Here is a 26,319-nt window from a genome sequence, read left to right as displayed (position 1 = left end):
CCTTTTCCTAAGTGCTATCTTTTGCAAAACATTGGAATATATTCTAGAATTCCCATGTTACCTTGATAGCCATTTGCCTCCACTCAATTTCAATCCCAATGAATGGGTTGATGCTTAGATTACAAACCGACTCTATCAAAGAGTGATCTTCTTAGAAGCACTCCACATATCTCTATTCGAACAAATGGTGGATACAGGCTACTTGGAAACTGAGCAAAAATTGAATGGTGCCAAGGCTTTATAGCAAGATCGACTAGCACGACACAAGCTCCACAACCACTGGACTATAGATGATGGCAACCCAACTATGTGCTCGCAATAAGCCATAACTCGAGGACGGCTAATTAAATGGATCCTAGAGTATGTTGTCTCTGTGCCAACATGGACTTAGGTAGTACAGATTGTGTGTGTAGAGTAGGAGCAAAGCTCAGCTTGTACTTGGCATAAGGCTAGAAATAATCCCTCTTAGCAATCCAACTTGCATGTTCTACATGCAAGTTCTACATGCGATTCCTACATGCAACTTCTACATGCATGTTCTACATGCAAATCCTACATCCAACTCCTATATGCAGCTCCTACATGCAACTTCTACATGTGATTCCTATAAGTGAGTTCTACATGCAACTCCTACATGCAACTTCTATATGCAAGTTCTACATGCAGAGAGATAATGTCTTACAATTGCTACATGCAGAGAGAGAAGCTCTCCAACTTGTATAAATACCCCATAATGGAATGAAGCCCACACTCTTTGGGGCAATGTGTTGAGTTCTACTTTGGTATTCCAAGCAATTATCTCAAGTGCCCATGCTTCCTTGCACTCCACGTCCAAAAGCATGTCCTAACCTTGCAACTCCTCCTCCCCTCTCCTCCAACCTTGCAACCCATCCTCTCCCTCTCCTCCTCCCTCCTCCTCCTCCCTTCTCCTCCTCCTCCTCCCTCATCTCTCTTCTTTCCCTCATGCTCTTACACCTTCTTCCTCTCCCACTCCCATGCTCCCCCTAAACCCTTAGTTCCTCAACCCTTAACCTCCATGATCTAGTATGAGGGAGATGAGTTCTCCACCATGTACTCTACCCTAAACCTTGGAACCTCCTTCTAACCCTTGAACCTCTTCTAAACTTTGGAACCTCTTTCTAAACCTTCAAAACTCCTTCTAAACCTTGAACTTCCATCTAATCCTTAAACTCCTCCTAAACCCCTCAACTCCCAGAAGGCGAAAGCCTTCATTACCTCAACCATGATGATGTACGATCCTTTTACACATGCATGCACTATGATTGCTTACCACACTTAAGCCTATGTCTCTCATCGGAATATGACTCGAGGTCCTAAGCTACATGTATACTACAAGCCACAACCCCGATATATCTATAGGTGACAAGGGGTGACATTAAAAAGCCTCGAAACCCTACATACTAAGAATACCCTACTCTTCTTGCAGAGGCCGTGGGAAAGAGCAAACAGAGAGAGAGAGAGAGAGAGAGAGAGATTGTGTAAAGAGTGTACAAAGAGGGAGATCAAATAGCAGAATAGAAAAATATTTTATTAGATGAGTAAAATGGTTACATGTAATTGGCCAACACCTTAATAGAATAGTTGCAATGCTTGAATGCATTATTCCATATCAGTAGCTATAGATGACTAACGACCTACATAGGTATGACAATTAAGTATTCCTAACCACCTCTCATAATACTAACATCTACTAATGCATGTAGGTCAATAGGATTTTCATATAATTAAAATAATTTTTCATGGCATTTTGTAGTTTTTCATGTAAACCATTAAGAAACTTACTAAATTAGTAAATTTTCATATTACTCTTTCGTTCATTATCTTGACTTTTCATAAGCTAGTTGCCTACCTACATACAGCCTCCATACAACTAGTTTGGATTATTGGTAAAAAGGCTTTTCTATGAAGAGTGAATTTTTTGAATTCAAAGAATGCATACATAGCATTTAAAGGGGGGAGAGAGAGAGAGAGAGAGAGAGAGAGAGAGAGAGAGAGAGATTGTGTAAAGAGTACAAAGAGGGAGATCAAATAGCAGAATAGAAAAATATTTTATTAGATGAGTAAAATGGTAACATGTAATGGGCCAACACCTTAATAGAATAGTTGCAACGCTTGAATGCATTATTTTGTATCACTAACTATAGATGACTAATGACCTACATAGGTATGAGAATCAACTATTCCTAACAACCTCTCATAATGCTAACATCTACTAATGCATGTAGGTCAATAGAATTTTTCAAATAATTAAAATGTTCACCCTCTCATAAGCTGAGCTGTTTATTGATTAGCTTCTTTATCTTTTATTGGTGGCCTATGCATTAGCACCAAGCAATGGATGTGTATCTTCAGATAGACTTTGCTTTCGAACCAACTTTTGAAGTCTTGAGGAAGCTTAATAATAGTTGAAGGGGTTCCTTGTCTCCAAGGAGCTCTACACCCTTGATTTCACATGTTATTTCATCCCTTTGGTGGTTAAACAGTTGAACACTTTCTTCCATCATGCATGAGTGAAATGCCTCATCTTCGCATAATAGTTGCATTTTGCATTACCCTTATTCAAACTTTTGTATATGCTTTGATGATGAGGATCCTACAAAGTTTCATTTTCAAAAGCTTCTTTTGTTATTAACATAACAGAGAGGAGCTTCTTCATTGGTACTATCGATTGCTTCTAGCCTTCTCATCTAAGTTCTTATTGTAGAAGAATTGATGAGGATATGTCAATGGTTTGTGTTATGCTACATTTGATTTCTACTACTACTACAATATGATGAATGAATGATTGTACACTTCCATTACGATTTGCCATTGAGTTTCTTGCACTCATCTTCAACAAGCAAGAGTTTTAATTAAAAAATAATTTCAATGCATTAAATTCATTAAAAAAGGTTTAAATTATAGAAATCTTGATTTTTTGAATTAGGTCAAGAAAATCGGTTGATCGGCCACATAATATCATCGCAAAACCCAAAACACTATTCTATAATTATATTTATCACATGGTATTTATTTGTTACCATGCAATAAATTAGACCAATTGCATGGCTCTGTTCGTCCACGTGGTATCTTAAGGTTCATCCATGCACCAAGTGGTAAATGTGGGGCAAAGTATAGCAAAAATTAAAAATTAGCATTTTCATGTCATAGTGTCTTGAGCTTTGCTAGTGAGTTTTCTATTCTTGTACCATATTTAGTCATCTTAATCTAGAAGTGTAACGTAATTCATACCTCTGAATCTCGGAGTATATCTTCTTTTCTAGTGAATTTCATGTCAATGTGAGTAGGGGCTCGGTGGCATGATCATCGCATCCTAATCCACAGTGTAAGGTAATTCATACCTCTAAATCTGTGACTTTTCTATTCTTATATCTTATTTCCTAGTGTTTGTGTGTGTGAGTTGGGCCGGCTGGTGGCTTGATCACCCCATCCTAGTCCACAATTGTAAGTTTGTTGATACCTCTAAATCGTTTGGCTGTAAGTCTTCTTATAAATGCCACACCATATCCCACAAGTCTCTTTCGAGCAAGACAAATTCAATCTTACACACGATAATTGGTACTGTCAAATTTGTCAATGATGCTTGCTTTAATGAAGCTATCCCCATATTCAATGTAGACTCAGGTTTGTAGAATGAACCATCAATTCCCTAACCAATTGGGTTTGTTGTGTTTCATGCTCTTAGGTGCTATGGATCACACACGATCATTGTGGAACAACTGCTCTGATACCATGTTTGAATTTAGAATAATGTATAGATAGAGTACACAGTAGCTTAACGGAATATATTGATATTTTATTAGATGAGTAAAATGGTTACATATAAAAGGCCATACGGCTCAACAGAATTAATTATAGGTGATTGCATTTACTAGTTATAAACGACTAAAATGGATAACAACTGTTAACGAGGAGACTAAATATACTTTGCCATAGGTGGTTTTTCCGCATTTTAGACTAGCAAGGAGGAAGATCAGACGGTGGTGGCGGTAGCGTTTGCAACTCCCCAATACCGTTCAGGGTAATGAACGCCATATCCATCCCCCACGCCTGGTGCAAATCGAAATGGCAGTGCACAAACCACACCCCTGTAATTTTAATTTTCATCCATCTCAGTTTTCAGTATACGAGCTTACGCAGCTTGTCTTGATCTATTACTTTTAAAATCTTCGTTGCAAACTTGCAATTCATCAGAGTAGCCCTTTACCTGGATTGACAGCACGAAAGCGTACAGCCGCCCAGCCCCCTGATGGAACGGAAATTGTGTTCCTCAACACAGGATTCACCAAATTGAATCCTGCTGGATCACTGCTGGAGTTGTAAGTACCGCTTCCGGTGCCCACAACGTAGAAGCTCTGGCCGTGAATATGGATAGGATGTGAATCGAAGACAAACGTTGCAGTATCCTGATAAACTATTTGCACGCTGCTATTGTATGGAATGAGCCTGACTTGCGTACCCAGCGAAGAAAACGGGTCGTCAGGATTCACGCCGGTATAGTTGTATTGGAAGAGAGGAACATCCGGAAAATCAGGTGTATAAACGCCGCTGATATTGTTGTAGTACGCCTGAAACAGGGTAGCAAAGATGTTGCTGGATATTGATTGGAAGGAGACACAAGAACAAGGCACGGCAGCGTCAATTTCGACTCTCAGTTGGAAGGGCCAGTGATTTGCTCTGTGCTAAGAGAAGCCGTAATAGGACTGACCACCACTCTTTGGCCAATGTAACTGACATGATCGTCTTCACCTTACCTTGTCCTTCTTAAAAGAAACAGGTCGGGATGCTTGCGTTTCGATATATCAATCATATCAATCAGGAAAGGTTCCGTCAATCTTGATGGCTTACCTGAATTAAGGAGACGTCGGGCGTGACAAACGTGACGTTGCTGATGGACGCTCTGAGGACTGCGTCGTTGGGACCCTGACACGTTACTCCTGCAGGGCAAGGCTGGAAGCCATAACCGATAGTGTGGAGGAGATCCAGATCGACAGGCTGGGGCACATCGTTATAATAGAAGCCTTCAGAGTAATTCCTGCCTTTGAGACTGTTAGTGAAATTGGCGTCGAATGCAGTATCGTTGGCCAACGGAAACGTGGGAAGAGTCAAGTTCGAAGAAGCAATGGCGCCCTTGTAGCTAAGAATAGCTGTTGTGGGCGTCGTCGGATAAGGAACAAGGGTGGAATAAACAGAAGCGGCTATGTAGTACTGAGCAACAGATTTGTTAGCCGTCAATAACACATTTGTAGTTTGCCCGGGAGCGAGAAGGATGACATCGGTAGTGAAAGGTTCTGTATATTCTGCATCAGCCTCTACCACTGTAAGGCTGTGATTCGCGACTGAAAAGAACATATGAAAGTTCATCGCAGCATTGATTATCCGCAAGAGAACCGTGTCTCCCTGCGTTACATTGTAAACGACTGTTCCTGAACCGTGCACGTAAATCAGAAAGACAAAGAGCCATGTTATATATAGTTTGTGATTTCCTTTTGTTTCGGAGTGACAGCTCTGATTCAATCGTTTTGGAGAACTAGCGGAGCTCTTAGCGCGAGTAGTTTTTACCGTTTGACGAGCAATTGTAGAGGTCACCGGGTTGCCCATTGATTGTAATGGCGTCGGATATGTTGTATCCTGGTTGGCTGGAATTGAGTGCCTGCGTTATAACGTCTTCTACATTGGCATTCCACCACTCACCTGAAGGAGATACATACGACATAAGTGAATCATCTTAAGTACGTGCAGGTTAATCACATGTAATCTATTGTGCAGATGTGTGCGTGTGAACCTACCAAGAAGGATGGGAGGCAGTTCCTGCTGAGGCTCGCCGAATGGATAGGGTATTGTGTTCTTTTTTAGGACGATGAAGCCTCCGTAGACAGTCGCTCGCAGCCAGCTGAAATGCGCATGCCAGAACATCGTACCTCTTTGTTTTGTTACCTGGAATCTGTATACGTAAGATCGGTTTGTCTGAATCGGACATTGGGTGATGTAGGCCGGCCCATCTGCCCAGGCAGAGCGCAGCTGACGGACGCCATGCCTGAATGATAAAAGTGGAAATGTAACGTAAGTTGGGATCAAATCCAATAGTACGCGCCTTTAGAAGCGCCTAGTAGAGAAATTCCGCAGGGTGAGCCTCTACTCGAATTATTGTGGTACGTGCATGCGGATTTACAGCCGAGAGTTTGCCTCTGATGAAAGGAATGAGCAGCTACCAGTGAATGGTTGCGTTGTATGAAACTAGATTCGTAACGTTTACAATCACAGTATCTCCTTCCGTGACATAATTGGTTGGACCAGGGAACTGTCCATTCACAGATACGAGGGACTTTGTGTGGCACAGGCGGGTTACATTTGTGTATTGAATCTGCGAGAGCGAGGAGATGGAATTAAATAGGCAAACCTTGATTATACTGGAAATGCAGAATGCATAAAAAAGCAATGGGCAAGGGGGAGTAGGACATAAATTAGAGGCTGAACACTACTATCTGACCATAAAATTGAAGTAGACATCCTTAGCAGAACCGAGCTGAAAGAGGATGAATGAGAATAGGAAGAAGGAGAACGTGCAGGGGAAGAGGGAGGGAAGCTGCATGATTGGATAAGTGTGCGAATACCAAAAGATCAAGTTGAAGAAAGATGCATGCAAGATGAAGATAATAGAAGAGAGTATATCATGATAAATTCTGAGGCTAGCCCTCCATTTATAATACCTGACGGATAAGAATCTCTCTTAATTTATAATTCTTCTACAAGAAGTTTTTTATTTATATTTCTTCCACAAGAAACTTTTTATTGAGCTTAATTGCCCTAAGAAACCTTCACGGAAGGCATCCATACAACCGTTCCCTCGATCTACTTTAATCCTTGTGATTAAATGTTTCTGATAATATTGTTTTGCTACAGCATTTAGTGCTTTGTATACGTTCACCTAATTACTATTATGATCCGATGGCCCATTCAACGTGAGGAGTTAAAGGGGTTTGGGTTCAAGAGAAAGGGTTTTTAAATAGCAAATTCCCACAAATTTTTATAGAAATATACTTACACAAAGGGTTTTTAAATGGGGTATGAGAAAAAGTTTGTAAGTTCATATAGAAAAAAGGGTTATTTTAAAGGCTTACAAGTTATAGATAAGGGGTTTATATAAAAGTACTCTTTAAACGCACGGGATATGTAAGGTTTTCTCGTAGTGACCCTCCTGAGACTTTTGAACCTTTTGCTACATGTTTGATACTTGTTGGATACTTTGTCTTCTCATGATTTTTGTGGTATTCCATAAGCTAGCGCTAGCAAGCCCGTTATATTAAAAAGAAACATTTTGCATAATAGGTAGACATGTCAATGCCTACTTGTAGGAATAATCTAATTGGTAGGAACTGGCACATGCAATAGGATTTGACTTCATCTTCCCCTTATTTTTGTGCTACATAACAAGACACTTGTTAACCATTTTTCTCGCCTATATGCAACACTTTTAGGTACCTATAATTTTTTCGCGTCGACACTCATTACTTTAATCTTGTGTTAATTGTTCTGAAGAAGCCTTCATGAAATCTAACCAAGATTTCCATTTTTAATATAATTATTCTACACAACACTTATGCTTGTAATATTATTTTACTTTATGACTTATGCATGGTATACAATATCCATTTATTTACAAACTTATAATATCATCTTACTTCTTGGTATACGATTTCCATTTTAGTTCACCTCACTACCATTTCACTTACTACTAGTGGTATTGTGATTGAATGGCCCATTGGATGTGAGGAGTTAAAGGGATTGTTTCTAATTCTTAACATTTTGCCACATGTTCTAGATGTTTATTGGTTACTTTTTCCTCATTTTTTAATTTTTAACTTTTTGTGGTTATGTCCCTCGAAATCCATAAATTAGCATTAGCTGGCACCCATGCACCTCGTATATTAAAAGGAAACATTTTGTATGATAGTTGATATGTCAATCCCTACTTGTAGGAAAAGTCCAATTGGTAGGAACTTAACACATGCAAATAGGAGTTGACTTCATTTTCCAATTTAGGAAGTTGTGCTATACAACAAGACACTTGTTAACCATAATGTTTTAATGAGGATTGTTCCTCCTAGTTGTATATTCATTACAAGTGGAAAGTCCTAATCCATCTAGACTATTATGGTAAATTAAAGGCAATAATCTAGGAATCATCATGAAGAAGATGGATTCCCTACCTTTTTATGCAATCTCAAGCAGTTCACCTTGCATGCCATTATCCTCTAGGCTAAGAGGGATACCTATTCTAGCCTTATATGAGATTCCATCTTATTCTATGAATGACTCACCATTGAAAACTCTTAATCTGTAGCATATTCTCAACAACCATCTTTAAAAAATCATGTTCTAGGTAGGTAGCCTTTGACTTTATGCCTATTGTAATGACAAAATCCAATACTCTAGTGAAGGGTGAAAGTACACTTTTTGGCAAAAAACGGGGAGTTCTGAGAAGCCATTTAGTACTAAATAGTATAGTAGTATTTCGTAAAATGAGGGATCCTTCCCTACACATAAGGATTCTATGATCTCCAATCAAATGTTCCCCCTCACAGCGAGCTTTTTTAATTTCTCGATGTCCCTCCAATAATGTGTGTGTGTGTGTGTGTCTCGGGGGGTTCACTATGTATAAACCCTCTATATCACGTGCGTTCAAGGCCTATTTCTAAAATCCCTTATCTGTAAATTTTTCATTAATAAAATATACCCCTTTTCTATACAAATCTGTAAATTTTTTCCAAAACTATTTTAAATAGTCCCTTATGTATATTTATTTCTGTAAATTTTAGAAATAAAAAATATCCTTTTGTTGAACTCACGTGATAGGGTTACATATGATGAGTGACCCCCCCGAGGTGTGTGTGTGTGTGTGTAGTCTCTCAGACTCTCTCTTGATGTCTCTAGTCTCTCTTGTTGTCTCACAGGCTTCATCCCTCTCACTCACATGCTTCCAATCCCTATGTCATTAGTTGGAATAGGTCCCTCCCTTTCTCCTTTCTACACTCTCCCTCTCTTAAGCTCTCTCCCACACATAGGTCTTCGAAGGACACTAATTCTTGTTGTTTTATGTGATCCGAAAGCAACACCAGAAGGTTGAACAAATGTGATATTCTCTTTTTAATATGCAATATTTCCTCACCAAGCATGCTTGTATTAGTTCGTCAATACTTGGTGTCACCTTTCATTAAGTTGTTGAGATTAGCCTTTGAATCCATCATTTGTGTGTAAGATAGACCATTGAATTGTATCCAATGAAAGGTTGTGCTCAAGATGGATGATTTGACTTCAAAGGTTATGGAGTTTGTTGACGTTGATGTCATGCCATTAGCCCAACCACATAGTTCTATGAAGTGAAGATGAATCATGTTGATCTACTAAAGTTGTCCGAAGAGAGCATGGAAGACATGGGGTGTATGTATGTTTGGCTGGTATGTCTTTTATTCTTAAAAGCGTGTACTAAATAAGCACTCTTTTAGCACATTTTCAAGAGTTCTTGGTGGTGGAATTTACATAGCATTATGGATTGGACACCCTGCATGTTTCAAATGTCCAGTTGGACTTACAATTTCAAAACATGATGAAACTAGTCCTTCACTTGTAACTACCTACTCACTTCTCATTGGAACATCGCAGCTCTCATCTCTCAAGGTCTCATTTGTCATAGAGTCAAACCACAAAAAAGGATAGGGACAAAGAGAAGGACATGCAAGAACAATGGATGTCAAGTAGATGATGCAATAGGAAAGAGCTTGTGAAGCAGTTGATTTTATGCAAGACAACATAGCGTTTGTAGAAGAATCAAGCATCATCTAGAGCATCAACATAATTTTTTATCACCTTCAACCATCAAGAGGCTATGGCAGATCTTTGATTATGCTGCATTCTTTCTAGCTCATGCTTCTTCCTGATCATCATCACCCTCTTCCTTGCCAACATCATCATCATTGTATCTCCTTTCTTCGTTGTCAATCTCTTTCCTTGCTTAGAATCTGCACCAATTGACTCAACCTCTTACAGGAAATTGCCCTATCACTTCACTCCTTCTTGCTTTAATTTCCCCCCATGAGGTCTTGTCCCTCACAACTGCAGCAGGTCTCATCTCTCACAGCTCTCGGAGGTCTCATCTCTCACAGTCATGGAGTCATCTGCGGGGGGTGTACCCAGGAGGTTCTGTCATACTACTCAAGACTTTCATGAGGTTTAGGGCCTCAGCATTAGTGGTAAAGCCCCATGAAGGTTAACAAATGTGGACCTTCCTGAACGCGAGTCACTCATTGTGTTCAATGAGCCATGAAATGCTTATAGAATAAGTCCAAAAGCATTCGTGAGTTATATCCGACTCTCCACCCACAACTGTGGTCATCATTCTGCTTCACTGCAGGGCATGTTACATACTCTATTTGATCTTCTAAGTCACCCTCCATTTGCATAAGTGCATCTATAGCACCTACCAACTTTCGAGCCGATCTACACATCAAAATAGAAAACATAAATGAATGTGTGCATTGCATAGGATGCATCTCATTGACATAATTATGACACAAGTAGGTTATACTTACTCTGACACACTGCCATGGATAGATGCTATTGAATTGACAAAGAAGCATTGCTTGGCTAAGATGTCCACAATTACCAAGCTCCAATGCAAGTTGCATTATCAATTAAGAATAATTATTATTTGATATAATCCTCCACAATGTAAGAGATAAGCTAGGTAGGGATTGATACTCACTCCTCGTGATATGCAGTAAAGATAACTCGTGCCGCAGTCAAATCAATAGGTTGCAACCACTTAAAAACATCATCTATGGTCTTCTGCTTATTGCTAAGTACACTAGAAACAAGAGGATCGACCATATATGCACATCTTTGTATATATAGGGGAAGCTATTGTAAAACCATACTGCAATAAAAAGAAAAGAATATTAGTTCATTTGATCCAATGGAAATACAAAAGCATAAAGTCAGTAAAAAGTTTGTGTCAAACCTGAGGATGGCTATTATGACCTTGTCATTAACCTCTTTCTTGAAGTTTATAAGGATTGAAATGTCCTCTTCATCGAATAGAAAAGTAAGAGGTTGTTCTCGAACTTGAAACCTAACTTGAAATGACTTCTCCATTTGCTGCAAGGTATGATTATTTTCTAGAGTCATCCGATGGATAGCTAGAGCAGCTTTGCTTTCTTGAGATGAGCTTTCTATATTCTCTACTCCAGCTATGTCCTCCTCATCCTCCTCCTCTCCCTTCTCCTATAAAAGGATAAAATAATTATGAGATTCAAAATTTTAAATTAATTATAAATTTAAAAAGACCTTTAAATGAATAAAGAAAATTAAACATAAGTTTTCATACCTCTACATATCTTCGTGGTCTTTTTATGTAACCTTCAAAGGCAAGGTCAGTGTCATATCCATCTTCTTATGCTTCCTTGCTATCGCTGGTGTCCTCACTATCATATCTAGAGCTTTGATCATTTTCATCATCTTTCTTGCTCTCATCATACATGACCATCTCTATGTCAGCATCCTCTTCATGTGAGAGATCGGACCTTTCTTATCAAACTTTATTGTGAGAGAAGCCACGGTATCAAGTTATTCCAAGCAAGCAGGGCTCTCAATAATATTTACATTGTGTCCTTTTCTAATAAGAGCTTTAAACAAATGTCCCATTCGACACAATGTGACTTCCCATCCGGACGGTAGCAAAAATTCCATCATACTAATTAAAAGATCAGCACTTTTTGCTGGCCTTTCATAGTGATTTGCGTTGCGATGGAGGGGACTTGGAGCTTCATGCTCTTCCAGCAGTAGTTGCAATCTCTTTGCATTACCTCTTATATTGTTTTGTAAGGAGTGATCATTGTAAGGGCTCTTCATGCACAAGAAAAAGGTTTCTAGACTCTGTATCTTGAGACCGCATCTCTCTTGTCCCTTTTTCTTGAGTATATACCATTGTAAATCTTAAGCTCATTGCCATATTGTTTTTCTAGGGTAGCAGACATTTGTTCCTTGTCATCTTTATCAGCAAATATGACTATGTTACATTGTCCCACTCTACCAATGGTGGTATGTAATATTCTGTCAAGGAGTCGACGAATGTCATCCGGGGATATTTCATAGACAAAGAAAAGCTGAGGTCTCTCCCAAGCAGTGTCATCGAACAAAAAATCATTCAATGAAACTCCCTTGCACTCAACACTCTTTCCAGACTCTGAAATGATTTCATGTATGAAGAAAAAGCCCTTGTTCAAAGTTTTTTCTTTTCTGAGAGTGTGCTTATTGATGACTTTTTGTGCATATGCATACACATTTTCCGGAATGTCACTTCTCATAGAAGGAGTAATTTCAGATCCATCATCTTCTACCTTCACCCATTTATGCGCCCAAGCCTTCTGTTTAGCTGACGGTAAAGTTGATGCCATCTGCCTCACAATGTTATGATCAATTTTACATTGGCTAATTGGAATATTTTTTTCTACCAATAAATATTCAATTGCACTCTTTAGTGCATCACGCTTGACCTGTTGGATGATGCAATCTTCCATGCAATGATCTTTATCCTTTTTGCCAAAAAACCATTCTTTGCACATTAATTTCTCTGCAGCAAGACTTGCGTATTTGTCTGGTAAGTTTCTTAAAGGCCTCCACATCCGAGCTGTCATCTCTTTTTTCTCAATCTTCTTTGCCTTCTCTTTAATCAATGATGGAGCCTCATATGTGACATCTCCTTTCTCACATGCAAGACACACGTCTTTGATCTAATGAAAAACTTCATCACTACGGAAAAGTATGCTTGTGTAGTCTTGATACCTATCCCTTACTGTCTTAAAGCTTGTAATCACCTCTGCTCTTTCCTGCTTTCCCCTTGGTACAATGGCACTCAAGCATGTGTAGAAGTCAACAAGATTATCTGCTTCCACTTTAGTTGCAGTTCTTTTGAGAGTGGTCAAAGGAGAATTAAAAGTTTTCCATATCGTCCTAGCTTTGAGCAACATCTTTGAAGTGGAGGTGATTTTTCGTAGTGCATAAATGTCATGATTAAGTCTTTCCGACTCAATCAAATATTTTTTCTCGTTCTTGAAGATACAAATGCATGCAGAATAGTAGTGAAATTGAGGCACACTCGCGAAGGTTTGATAAGTAATTTCTCCTTTCTTGTATGCATCTCTAGAGTGCTCATTACAAGCATAGGCATAGTGCTGACCATGTATTGCCTCAAATGTACAATGAGCTAAGAAATTTCTCTTGGCATCCCTTATATGTCGTTCTGGATCATTCACTGAACTCTGTCCTTCTTAAAGTGAGGGAACTTGTTTTTCGAGGAACTTAGTGAATTGCATCTCAAAATCTATAGGCTGAGAGAAATTGATGGATTGACTATAATCTCCCATGACTGGCCAAAATGTTCTTGGACGGAGTACCAAATTAGAAACAACTGGTTTTTTTCCATCAATCAAAGCCTGAAAAATCTTTTCAGCATATCTTTTCAGCATACGCTGTATCTAAGGTCATGCTGTTGGTGAAGACACTTGCTTTGACCACTGTTGAAGCATGTATAACTTGAGTCTTCTGGCCCCATATATATCTTGGATCCTCATCTATCACAGCCTCATTCAAGCAAAGATTTAGGTTCTTCATTGATAACATTTCTGCTTCTAGATCTGACTCCATTTCAAGACCCTCCGCATCCTCTTCATGTTCTCCCTCTTCTCTTCTTTGCCCTTTCTTTGTATATGAACGACCTCTTTTTCTAGTTATAGGACTTGGAACTGTAGCTCATGAAGTACTTGCCTTTTGCATTTGACGTCGAGGTTTATTTTTTAGGGGCTCTATGTGAACCGCTTTATATCGCCCTACTTCTTCTTCTATTGCCTCAACTTCAGGTATACTTAAGGGCTTCACTTGTTCTGTTATTCCATCAACTTCATGAGTTACACCATCTAAGTGAGTAATACCATGAACAAGAGATGTGTGTGCATGTCCTGTCTTATCTGATGCATGTCGTGTCTCACTCAATTCAATTTCTGGCTGAGATGCATGTGCATGTCCGGTCTTCACCAATTCAATTCATGTCTCAGATGTAGATCCCTTGTAAGCATCCATGTGTACAAGACCCTCATCCATTGCTACAATGTGTTCTGTCTCATCCACTCTAGTTCCTTTCTCATTTGTATTACCATGAACCAGGTCTACATGGCGTGTCTCATCACTTCCTTTCTCATGTGTGGATTCTCGCACCTTAGGTCCCTCCAATGAAGTTGAACCTTGTTTGATGACACACTGAAAGGATAATCTTTGACTGCATTTTTCTTGCTTCCTCAATGGGAAATTCCTCCCACACATGTTGAAGGATCTCTAATGCAGGAACCAATTCAGGAAATCTAGGTGCTTTTGGCGGCGGCATCACAAAGTGCATTGCATCTTTCTTAGAAAGAAGAAACGATCTGTTGCTCATTCTTGACTTTGTGTAAATCATCATTGTACTGCTAAGACCGTATTAGATAATTCGGGAAAAACCCAATTCCCAGAATGGCAGTTTTGGAAGAAATTGTAGCTCCCCTCAATGAAAAAACAAGAGAAATATGTGAAAATAGACTAGATAGCCATTCATGAAGTGTGAAATATCAACTACATTCTCAAATAATAAATAGAATATCAGTGTCTAAACTACGTTATCATCAACAAAATAATAAACTTTGAAACCCATTTGAGTTAGATTCATCTCGTGAGCCATAGTGATGTTCAAAAACACCTTCATAATTCTGGAATTTCCATTGATATTGAGACTTGCTTTTGTTGTGAGCATTCTCATTTGAAAATCTCCAAAACACCGTTTACAAAATGTAGAGTGTAATTAATAACCATGAGTATTGCAATGAAAATGCACAGGCTCTTTAACTTAGTAAGATATGTAGTTGATGGAAAATCAAGATATGTAGTTGAGGAGAATGAATGCAAGATATGTAGTTGATGGAAAATCAATGGGCAATGACAAGCATTTAATGTAATTTAGGTGGCAATGACAATCATTTATTGTGCACTTTCAATTTTTGGACTGACTATCATTATTGTAAAATGATAACTTTACATGTCATGTTGATTACTCATTGCAAAGTAAAAAAGTACACTTTAGGATGGAAACATAACAACTTGTTGATACACCATTGAAATCCCTGAAAAAAATCATGATTCCAAAGAAACTCTCAACCACTAGCGGAGAATGGCAGTAGGATAATGGCAAAAGTGCCAATGCACATGTGAGTTTAGGATTCCTTGTGCATGTTTTCAGGTCATGATATGAGATTGGCACCACTACCATTCTCCACTGGTGGCATTCTCCACAGAGATTGGCACAATTCCATATGATCTCTGCACATGGGAGTTTAGGCTTCTCAATGACATTTCTTAGGGCCTAATAAGAGATTGGCACCACTGCCATTCTTCACTTGTACAAATGTTTACCCTACTATTCTAGGAGGGGTATTCCAGTGATCATAGGAGAGTGGTGTCCGATTCCAATCCACATGTGAGTTTGACGATCTCAGAGACTGACACAATTCCATATGATCTCTACACAATGGAGACAGTGATCACTACATAAAAGAATGCACATGTGAGTTTAGGATTCCTTGTGCACCACTGCCATTCTCCACTGGTGGCATTCTATAATGGCAAAACTGCCAATCCACATGAGTTTATGATTCCTTGTGCTTGTTTTCAGGTCATGGTATGAGATTGGCACCACTACCATTCTCCACTGTTGGCATTCTCCATAGAGATTAACACAATTCCATATGATCTCTACACAGCGGAGACAGTGACCACTACATAGAAGAATGCACATGTGAGTTTAGGCTTCTCAATGCCATTTCTTAGGGCCTAATAAGAGATTGGCACCACTACCATTCTCTTGTACAAATGTTTACCCTACTATTCTAGGAGGGGTATTCCAATGATCATAGGCGAGTGGTGTCCGATTCCAATCCACATGTGAGTCTGATGATCTCAGTATAATTATGTAGGTGCTACCATGAGTTTGGCATCACTTCCATTCTCCACTAGTGGTTGTCTAGACAAACTAAACCTATAGATTGACATTCCAAGGCCTAATAAGAGATTGACACAATTCCATATGATCTCTACACAGCGGAGATAGTGATCACTACATAGAAGAATGAGCATGTGAGTTTAGGCTTGTCAATGCCATTTCTTAGGGCCTAATAAGAGATTGGCACCACTGCCATTCTCCACTTGTACAAATGTTCACCCTACTATTCTAGGAGGGGTATTCCAATGATCATAGGAGAGTGGTGTCCGATTCCAATCCACATGTGAGTTTGATGAACTCAGAGATTGACACAATTCCATATGATCTCTACACAGCGAAGACAGTGATCTCTACATAGAAGAATGCACATGTGAGTTTAGGATTCCTTGTGCATGTTTGCAGGTCATGTTATGAGATTGGCACCACTACCATTCTCCACTGGTGGCATTCTCCACAGAGATTGACACAATTCCATATGATCTCTACACAGTGGAGATAGTGATCGCTACATAGAAGAATGAGCATGTGAGTTTAGGCTTCCCAATGCCATTTCCAATTCCCAATTCGGGGAAAAACCCAATTTCCAGAATGGCAGTTTTGGAAGAAATTGTAGCTCCCCTCAATGAAAAAACATGAGAAATATGTGAAAATAGACTAGATAGCCATTCATGAAGTGTGAAATATCAACTACATTCTCAAATAATAAATAGAATATCAGTGTCTAAACTACGTTATCATCAACAAAATAATAAACTTTGAAACCCATTTGAGTTAGATTCATCTCGTGAGCCATAGTGATGTTCAAAAACACCTTCATAATTCTGGACTTTCCATTGATATTGAGACTCGCTTTTGTTGTGAGCATTCTCATTTGAAAATCTCCAAAACACCGTTTAAAAAATGTAGAGTATAATTAATAACCATGAGTATTGCAATGAAAACGCACAGGCTCTTTAACTTAGTAAGATATGCAGTTGATGGAAAATCAAGATATGTAGTTGAGGAGAATGAATGCAAGATATGTAGTTGATGGAAAATCAATGGGCAATGACAAGCATTTGATGTAATTTACGTGGCAATGACAATCATTTATTGTGCACTTTCAATGTTTGGACTGACTAGCATTACAAAAAAAAAACTTTACATGTCATGTTGATAACTCATTGCAAAGTAAAAAAGTACACTTTAGGATGAAAACATAACTTGTTGATACACCATTGAAATCCCTGAAATAAATCATGATTCCAAAGAAACTCTCAATTTCTAGCCCCAAAGAGAATGGCACCGGAAAGAATGGCATGAGAGACACTGTAGTTATGAACATGTTTGCATATTATTCACACACAACAATTACGCACCAATTTACATAGTTGGCAAGAAAGTAGTAATTCCCATAAGTAATGATTGTATAAAGATATACAATGTTGTTATTCAAAACTCATAGTCTGCAAATAGCTCCTCTCCTGCATGTATATCATCTATGGATTCAATACAAATGTGACCATATTCTGCAATATCTATGTTCATCATGGGGTCATACCAAGGTGGAACATCAGGGGAAAATACATAACAAACATTTGGCTTTACATTGGTATTTCTATTGCTGTTAATAAATCCTGCCACATTGCCATATTGAACATCACCAACAATATGCACCATATCCTTCATAGGGACAGTAGGGTCCTCTTGGATCGAGTACTTCTTTAGCCTTGGATGAACTCTACATAATTCCTTCCAGTCTCTGTAGGAGTACTTGTCACCTCCATAATGGAGAATAGTAGTCCCTCTCTTGATGGAGCCATGCACAAACAAGCCCAAGCCAGCTCCTGTAATGATTGACTCATGCACCTCGAAAGCCACATTTTTTATCCAGAACACTTCGTTGATAGGGACAGGTAACTTTGGTGGTCCAAATGGATCTCGTTCTGGTATGTACCTACTCAAGCTTGATTTGAACGTACATCTATCTACATCACAAAAGACAAATTCAATTAGCTACAACAACAGTTATATATATTGAGATAAAATCAAAAAACACTTTGACATATGTACCTTCATGAAAAATACGCATTCTGTAGTCGGGTTATGTAGCCCTTAGCAATGTATTTCTTGATATAGCGACCTTTGTACCCTAGGTCTATAGCCAATTGAGAAACTTGCATAGCATTCATGCTAGAGAGTTGCGGAGCGTTCCTTAAAAGTCTTATTTGGGATGCATTGAGTTTAGGCACCTGGCCATCACCACCATGGGTTGCCCTACCACCTATATCCCTCTCTCTTAGTTGATCTGCAAGAGGAAGATTTCTTGTTTTATATTCCATTCTTGACCATGCATGATTTTCCTCCCTCCATTCATCAATTACTTTTTGGACAAGGTTGAAATCCTTATGCCCCTCCATCACAGGTAATTGTCCATACCGATTTGTCTCAATCATGCTGCGCACATCTCTAGTCTCATCGAGTTGTAGTAAGTACGGCATCAACTCTCTCAGTAGAATATTATCATCCTTGTCTTGTACATCAAACGTTGAAGGAAATATGCAATTTGATGGAGGGCTAATGCAAGCCTTGTATGGGGAGTCATCAACAAGAATTGTCCTTCTAGCATCACATCCAAATGCCTTTGAGATTTTTGCTAAGGGTTTGAACATTGCCTCAACACCAACCTTGTCAGGCCTATTTATCCTTGTCTTACTATAAGTGTAGCATCCTTGCTGAGACCATATAACAAAGAAAGGGAGGCTCTCATTTGCATAATTTTGCAGCTTTCCTACCATATCAAGTACGTTATGCTCCATTGCAGTTGACCAGATACCTACATTAAATCTTTGTAGCAAGATTTTAAGAAATTCTATGCACCCAGGACGAACAACCATATAACTATTTTTGCCATGCATAATAGACGGATGTATTGGAGACTTGAATAGGCAGCGACTTAATAACAGGCCATTCAAGTCTAATATGATTGTTAATCGTGGCATATCCAAAGAAATTGTATGTGGATATAGATCCAAATTCTCCTTGAAGTTGCTGGCTTCTGACTCATCCAAATTGTCAGGTGCTATGATTTCATGCATGTTTGCAACAACAATAAGATTATCTAGTTTTGTCCCCAATGTTGAGACAGTACGTTCATCCATGTTCTCTTCTAAGAGTATAGGATTCGTGATATTCCTTGCAATTTTCTCCATTTTTGGGGTTATGTTTTCTTCTATACCTCCTGCATCCATCGCGTAATTGATAGTCTCTATAACTGGTGGTACGTTGTCCTCTACATTTGATGTCTCCACATCCTTCCATGCATCATTGGTCCCTGTGGAAGTTGAGGAATATAGAAATATTTTGATTCTTTAGAGTGTATTCAACAATGTCGAAGCACAAAATCATATGAAACTAATAAATAACAATAAAGTATGAACATTATCCATCGTCGTTCCACTGATTCCATTGTATTTTTGGGGAATGGCAAAAGTGCCAATCTCTCTAAAGGTCAATTGAGAATGCAAATAGTGCAACCTTTCTCTCTGAACTCATAGAGAGAATGGCAATAGTGCCATTCTTCTCTTGGGGTGGTGCTAGTGCCATTTTACATATAAGGTTATGGAGAATGCCACTAGTGCCTTTCTCTATACCCTCATTGGGAGGAGAGAATACTACTAGTGCCTTCCCCATGTCCCAAAAGAAATGTACAATGCATTATCTGAAAGCATAGATACTGTATTACTTTGGTCCAATAGATTTGTAGAAAGCACCCAAATCAAAACTTTGGTAGCATAGTTAATATTATACAATTTTTAATCTCTGTAATGCTTTCAACTAACATAGATTCAAGAAAGGAACATAACAGTATTACCATTTCTACATAACCACAAAGAGAGAATGGCACTAGTGCCATTCTCCATATGAGGTCGCATAAAATGTTAATAGTACCTCTTACGTATAACCCGACATAGGGAGAATGACACTAGTACCATTCCCCATGTCATTATGTCACACAATTTTATCATACCTAATGTTTAATATCTTTAATATGATGAGAGTATGTGCAATCGAGAAAATCCATAAAAGTCATATTATTTTAAAACTGAATACACAAGGCATAAATGAGTAGCTAAAGACCTTGCTCCAAATCTTCCAATGTAATCTTTGGGATAGCTTCAAGATCTGCTTCAGTTAAAGGTCGCAAGTCTTCAATGTGATGCTCACCCTCTTTAATTCCTTCATCGATAGGTGAATCAGCTCTATGTGTCTCAAGAGGCCTCTCAATGCTAGACCAAATCTTAATATGGGGATTATTTGATGCATGTGCCACACACATAGCCTCGACCTCTGTCGCCTGTTGGGATGTCTTCACCAGCGAGATCACTTTTCTTTTGCTTGACAATGCTTGTAATGCCACACATCCATTAGTAAAGACGTCAACAACAACTTCATGTTCCCTACTACAATAGCACCTGATGCACTCCTTGATGATGCCATGCTTCACAACTGCCTCTTTTTCATACTCATCGTCCTCATCAGAATAAAGAATATTGTCCTCAATTATTGTGTATGGCCTTGTGATTTCTAACATGTGCTCAAATCCATCAAACCCATCATGTGAGCTGACAAATGACAAAAAACAGAAGGTCTCAGAAAACCCTTTTGTGCACTATCCGATTCATGGATAACACCCACAAACCTTCTATGCCAAAATCGAGCCTCTATCATTGCTTCCTTGAGATTTACCATCTCTGTCATTGTCATAAATGATAGCAATACATACTGTGACGGAGTGGCAACGGTCTCCATCAAGCCACAGAGCAACTTCTTGAAGGCAGCCTTATCCCAACACATGCCTTTGGCAGATCCCTCTGAGGTGTCAAGCACACACAAGCTGATTGGAAGTTGTCCCTTGGAGTGACGTGTTAGAAAGCTCTCCCCCTCCATCTCCATGTTCACTTGAATAATTGTCCAAGGAAAACAAGATTGCGATGTAGACTTGTTACCCTCTATTGAACTAATCACCCAATCAACATAGATTGACACGGCTTTTGGGAAATCAGGTGTGGACTTGCCAACTTGCAGCTTCTCTTTGACCCATGACTCACATGAACCCTTGAAGCTCTGATAAACAATTGAATCAATTTTGAAGTAAGTTGCAAGGGCATCCCATGTTTGATGTTGGGGCGAAGGGTGACGTGAGTTGAACTCCTTGATGAGCGCTTCTTTCAGGGCTCTATCATGCTTAATCTCCATTGCCCGTTGAGACATTTCAATGGAGTCCTTGTCTTTGCTTGACTTGACCAAGACTATTTCTTTAGACTCAATCTCTGCTTGAAGTGCACGTACATCTTCGTCTTCCAATCCTAGTAGACACCTCATATATGTTATTGTGGGATTTCGACCCTCAAGATCACCCTGCTTCACCAATGTCAAAATCCTAATCCATTGTTCGTAGATGTCATCATCGTATGTGACCATGTGTATGTCCTTGGTAGCAAAGTTTGCGCCCATCGATACGCTTGCAACTCCTACAAAATTCTGTATAAAAAATCAAAATCATCTTAGACATTCTTCTAATCCAAATCATGTAATAGAGATAATAATGACACTAGTGCGATTCTCCCATTACCATGTCAAAAGCATGACTTGGTAACTAGAAGAATGGCACTAGTGCCATTCACACATTAGGGAATTGACACTACTATCATTTCTTTTACAAAGCCATAAACATTCTTGAAATAAAAAATTCATACAAAACAAAGTTTATTACTTACATCCCAACTTTGTCGATCTTTATGCCCTTTGACAAGGCCTTGGGCTGGTTTCTTTGGTCATCCGAATGCAATCCACTGTGCCCTTAGGTGTTGTAAGATATCAATATATGGTTGATTTTTCAAAACGGTCTGTGCCTCCATGTTGGCCATTGATGATATCTTACAACTTGCTTCAACTGGTGCATTGACAACAATTCTCGCCTTCCTCCGTGTATAGAAACCTTTTCGTTGATTGAAGGCTTCTCCATGTGCTTTAGTTATAAATATCCTTGCAGCATAAATTGAATGCTGCCCTGCGAGAATCCAATAATTATACTCCTTTAACTTTTCCACCTTTATCTCTTCCTTGCACATCGGAGTATTTGTGCCTATGTGGTAAGGCATAAGATATGCACATGTTGCAGGAGGTCGTGCATTCATTGCAAAACTCTTGACCAAGTCACTGACATAGCTAAGGGTCAACGTCCTGTACACATATTGGCTTGGTGCTCTAAAGCAATTCATCACTGGGATCAACACCTCAAACTCCAAACCAAATGGGAAGTACTCTACGTACTCCATCAAGCCTGTCACACTTGTGTCCTTCCTTTCCAATTTCTTTTGTAGTGCCTTAAAGTCAACATCTGGCTAGATTTTCTTATACAGGATGATAGTTGCTTCAGATGATTTCTCAACATGTCCTATTATATGTGTCTCACCACTCCCCGTTGCATCACCTCCACTTCCAATTCCATCAGTGACTATTCCCATACCTCCCTGTTTTCCTCCTAAAGTTGTCTCTTTGTCTTTAGCATCCAGTTTATCCCCAATGCTTGTTTTTCCATCTGACCTTATTTCCTTCTCACCTGTTGTTTCCTCCTCACCGGTCTCTATAGCCTTCTCTTTCAATGTGTTTTGAGACACTTGAGAGCTTGATCCAACAACATCACTTTTCTTGGTTCTTTTCGAAACTTTTCTACTCTTTTTTATATCTTGCTTTATCCCTTTTGTTACCAAATCAAAGCTTTCTAATATCTGTTGGTTGGTATAATTTTCTGGCTCATTAATCCAACCCCTAGATATCATCGTGTCCTCCCCAGTAGCATTCATCCTCGCATGATCAAAACAAGCAGGATCCAATTGATACACATTGCCTCCCAATGTATGAATTTGGAGACAAGGAACGTTGTCTTTCTCGGTATCCTTCATCTCTTGAACTTGTCCAACATCTTCAAAAGTTTTTCCTTGGATGTTCACAAAACAATGCACTTTATGAAGTTTTTGGAGTTCGTTATTGTATATATCCAAAAACCATCCTCTTCCAGAACTAACTCCATCATAAACTGACACCTCTCGAACCTTTCGCTTTCCCTTGCTAGCCATTCTTGCAGTGTTTTGTTAACAAAAGAACCAAGGACACAATGAAATGTATAATAGAAAATCATAACTGTAGTAGGAAATATTACAACCACAATGCAACTTCTATTAACAAAATAACCAAGGCGAAGCAACTTATATATGCATTATGAAAAACTATACCAACACAGCAAGCAAATATACACAATGTCAATCTCCACATATATTGACACAATTCCATATGATCTCTACACAGCGGAGACAGTGAACACTACATAGAAGAATGCACATGTGAGTTTAGCAATCCTTGTGCATGTTTTCAGGTCATGGTATGAGATTGGCACCACTGCCATTCTCCACTGGTGGCATTCTCCACAGAGATTGACACATGCTTCTCAATGCCATTTCTTAAGGCCTAATAAGAGATTGGCACCACTGCCATTCTCCACTTGTACAAATGTTTACCCTACTATTCTAGGAGGGGTATTCCAATGATCGTAGGAGAGTGGTGTCTGATTCCGATCCACATGTGAGCGGAGACAGTGATCACTACATAGAAGAATGCACATGTGAGTTTAGGCTTCTCAATGCCATTTCTTAGGGCCAGCATGAGTTTGGCATCACTGCCATTCTCCGCTAGTGAATATCTAGCCAAACTGAACCTATAGATTGACATTCCACTAATTTTATTGGCCAGAGTAGGATAATGGCAAAAGTGCCAATGCACATGTGAGTTTAGGATTCCTTGTGCATGTTTTCAGGTCATGGTATGAGATTGGCACCGCTGCCGTTCTCCACTGGTGGCATTCTCCACAGAGATTAACACAATTCTATATGATCTCTACACAGTGGAGACAGTGATCACTACATAGAAGAATGCACATTACCACTAGCGAAGAATGGCAGTGGGATAATGGCAAAAGTGCCAATGCACATGTGAGTTTAGGATTCCTTGTGCCAATGCACATGTGAGTTTAGGCTTCCCAATGCCATTTCTTAGGGCCTAATAAGAGATTGGCACCACTGCCATTCTCCACTTGTACAAATGTTTACCCTACTATTCTAAGTTTAGGCATCACAATGCCATTGTCTAGGGCCCAATAAGAGATTGGCACCACTACCATTCTCCACTTGGACAAATGTTTACCCTAATATTCTGAGAGGGGTATTCCAAGGATCATAGGATAATGGTGCCCGATTCCAATCCACATGTTATCTGCATGAGATTGGCATCACTTCCATTGGCAGTCTATATAAATTAAACTTGTATATTGACATTCCACAAATTTTATTGGTTGTAGTAGTATAATTGCAAAAGTGCCAATGCACATGTGAGTTTAGGATTCCTTGTGCCATTTTTAAGGTCTTGGTATGCTACCATTCTCCACTGGTGGCATTCTCCACAGAGATTGACACAATTCCATATGATATCTATACAGCGGAGACAGTGATCACTACATAGAAGAATGCACATGTTAGTTTGATGGTCTCAGTGTCATTATGTATTTGCTAGCATGAGATTGGCATCACTGCCATTCTCCACTAGTGGTAATCATCACTGCCATTCCAATCATCATAGGAGAGTGGTGTCCGATTCCAACCCACATGTGAGTCTGATGATCTCAGTGTCATTATGTAGGTGCCACCATGAGTTTGGCATCACTGCCAATTTCCACTAGTGGTTGTCTAGACAAACCTAACCTATAGATTGACATTCCACCACATAGAAGAATGCACATTACCACTAGCGGAGAATAGCAGTAGGATAATGGCAAAAGTGCCAATGCACATGTGAGATTGGCACCACTACCATTCTCCACTAGTGGCATTATCCACATAGATTGACACAATTCCATGTGATCTCTGCACATGTGAATTTAGGCTTCTCAATGCCATTTCTTAGGGCCTAATAAGAGATTGGCACCACTGCCATTCTCCACTTGTACAAATGTTTACCCTACTATTCTAGGAGGGGTATTCCAGTGATCATAGGAGAGTGGTGTCCTATTCCATTCCACATGTGAGTTTGATGATCTCAGTGTCATAGTGTAGTTGCAAGCATGAGATTCGCATCACTACCATTCTCCGCTAGTGGTAATCTAGACAAACTAAACATATAGATTGACATTCCACTACATTGAAGGATGCACATTACCACTAGCGGAGAATGGCAGTAGGATAATGGCAAAAGTGCCAATGCACATGTGAGTTTAGGATTCCTTGTGCATGTTTTCAGGTCATGGTATGAGATTGGCACCACTGCCATTCTCCACTGGTGGCATTCCCCACAGAGATTGACACAATTCCATATGATCTCTGCACAGCGGAGACAGTGATCACTACATAGAAGAATGCACATGTGAGTTTAGGCTTCTCAATGACATTTCTTAGGGCCTAATAAGAGATTGGCACCACTGCCATTCTTCACTTGTACAAATGTTTACCCTACTATACTAGGAGGGGTATTCCAGTGATCATAGGAGAGTGGTGTCCGATTCCAATCCACATGTGAGTTTGATGAACTCAGAGATTGACACAATTCCATATGATCTCTACACAGCGGAGACAGTGATCACTACATAGAAGAATGCACATGTGAGTTTAGGATTCCTTGTGCATGTTTGCAGGTCATGGTATAAGATTGGCACCAGTACCATTCTCCAGTGATCACTACATAGAAGAATGCACATGTGAGTTTAGGCTTCTCAATGCCATTTCTTAGGGCCTAATAAGAGATTGGCACCACTGCCATTCTCCACTTGTACAAATGTTCACCCTACTATTCTCCTTGTGCAAATGTTTAGGATTCCTTGTGCATGTTTTCAGGTCATGGTATGAGATTGGCACCACTGCCATTCTCCACTGGTGGCATTCTCCATAGAGATTGGCACAATTGCATATGATCTCTGCACATGTGCGTTTAGGCTTCTCAATGACATTTCTTAGGGCCTGATAAGAGATTGGCACTAGTGCCATTATTCACTTGTACAAATGTTTACCCTACTATTCTAGGAGGGGTATTCCAGTGATCATAGGAGAGTGGTGTCCGATTCCAATCCACATGTGAGTCTGATGATCTCAGCATCATTATGTAGGTGCCACCATGAGTTTGGCAGGCATCACTGC

The 26,319-nt window shown here is 39.4% G+C and overlaps 1 protein-coding gene across 1 annotated transcript in view; it reads right to left on the bottom strand.

The window, feature by feature from the left end:
• Positions 1 to 3,978: 3,978 nt before the first annotated feature.
• The window catches only part of LOC147892980 (laccase-4-like), a 98,028-nt gene continuing 75,687 nt past the window's right edge, over positions 3,979 to 26,319 (bottom strand). Inside the window, exons 2-8 of the mRNA XM_087386828.1 lie at positions 6,512 to 6,607; positions 6,234 to 6,385; positions 5,811 to 6,058; positions 5,584 to 5,715; positions 4,870 to 5,447; positions 4,229 to 4,589; positions 3,979 to 4,109 (exon numbers count right to left, since the gene is read on the bottom strand). Coding sequence (XP_087242954.1) covers positions 3,979 to 4,109; positions 4,229 to 4,589; positions 4,870 to 5,447; positions 5,584 to 5,715; positions 5,811 to 6,058; positions 6,234 to 6,385; positions 6,512 to 6,607 — 1,698 coding nt within the window. The remainder of the gene's footprint in view (positions 4,110 to 4,228; positions 4,590 to 4,869; positions 5,448 to 5,583; positions 5,716 to 5,810; positions 6,059 to 6,233; positions 6,386 to 6,511; positions 6,608 to 26,319) is intronic.

The sequence above is a fragment of the Dipteris shenzhenensis genome, chromosome 16 (genome assembly GCF_047967505.1).
Source record: "Dipteris shenzhenensis isolate YYH24624 ecotype China chromosome 16, Dip_SZ_1.0, whole genome shotgun sequence".
Lineage (NCBI taxonomy): Eukaryota > Viridiplantae > Streptophyta > Polypodiopsida > Gleicheniales > Dipteridaceae > Dipteris > Dipteris shenzhenensis.
This window is presented reverse-complemented; position numbering and strand designations above follow the sequence as displayed.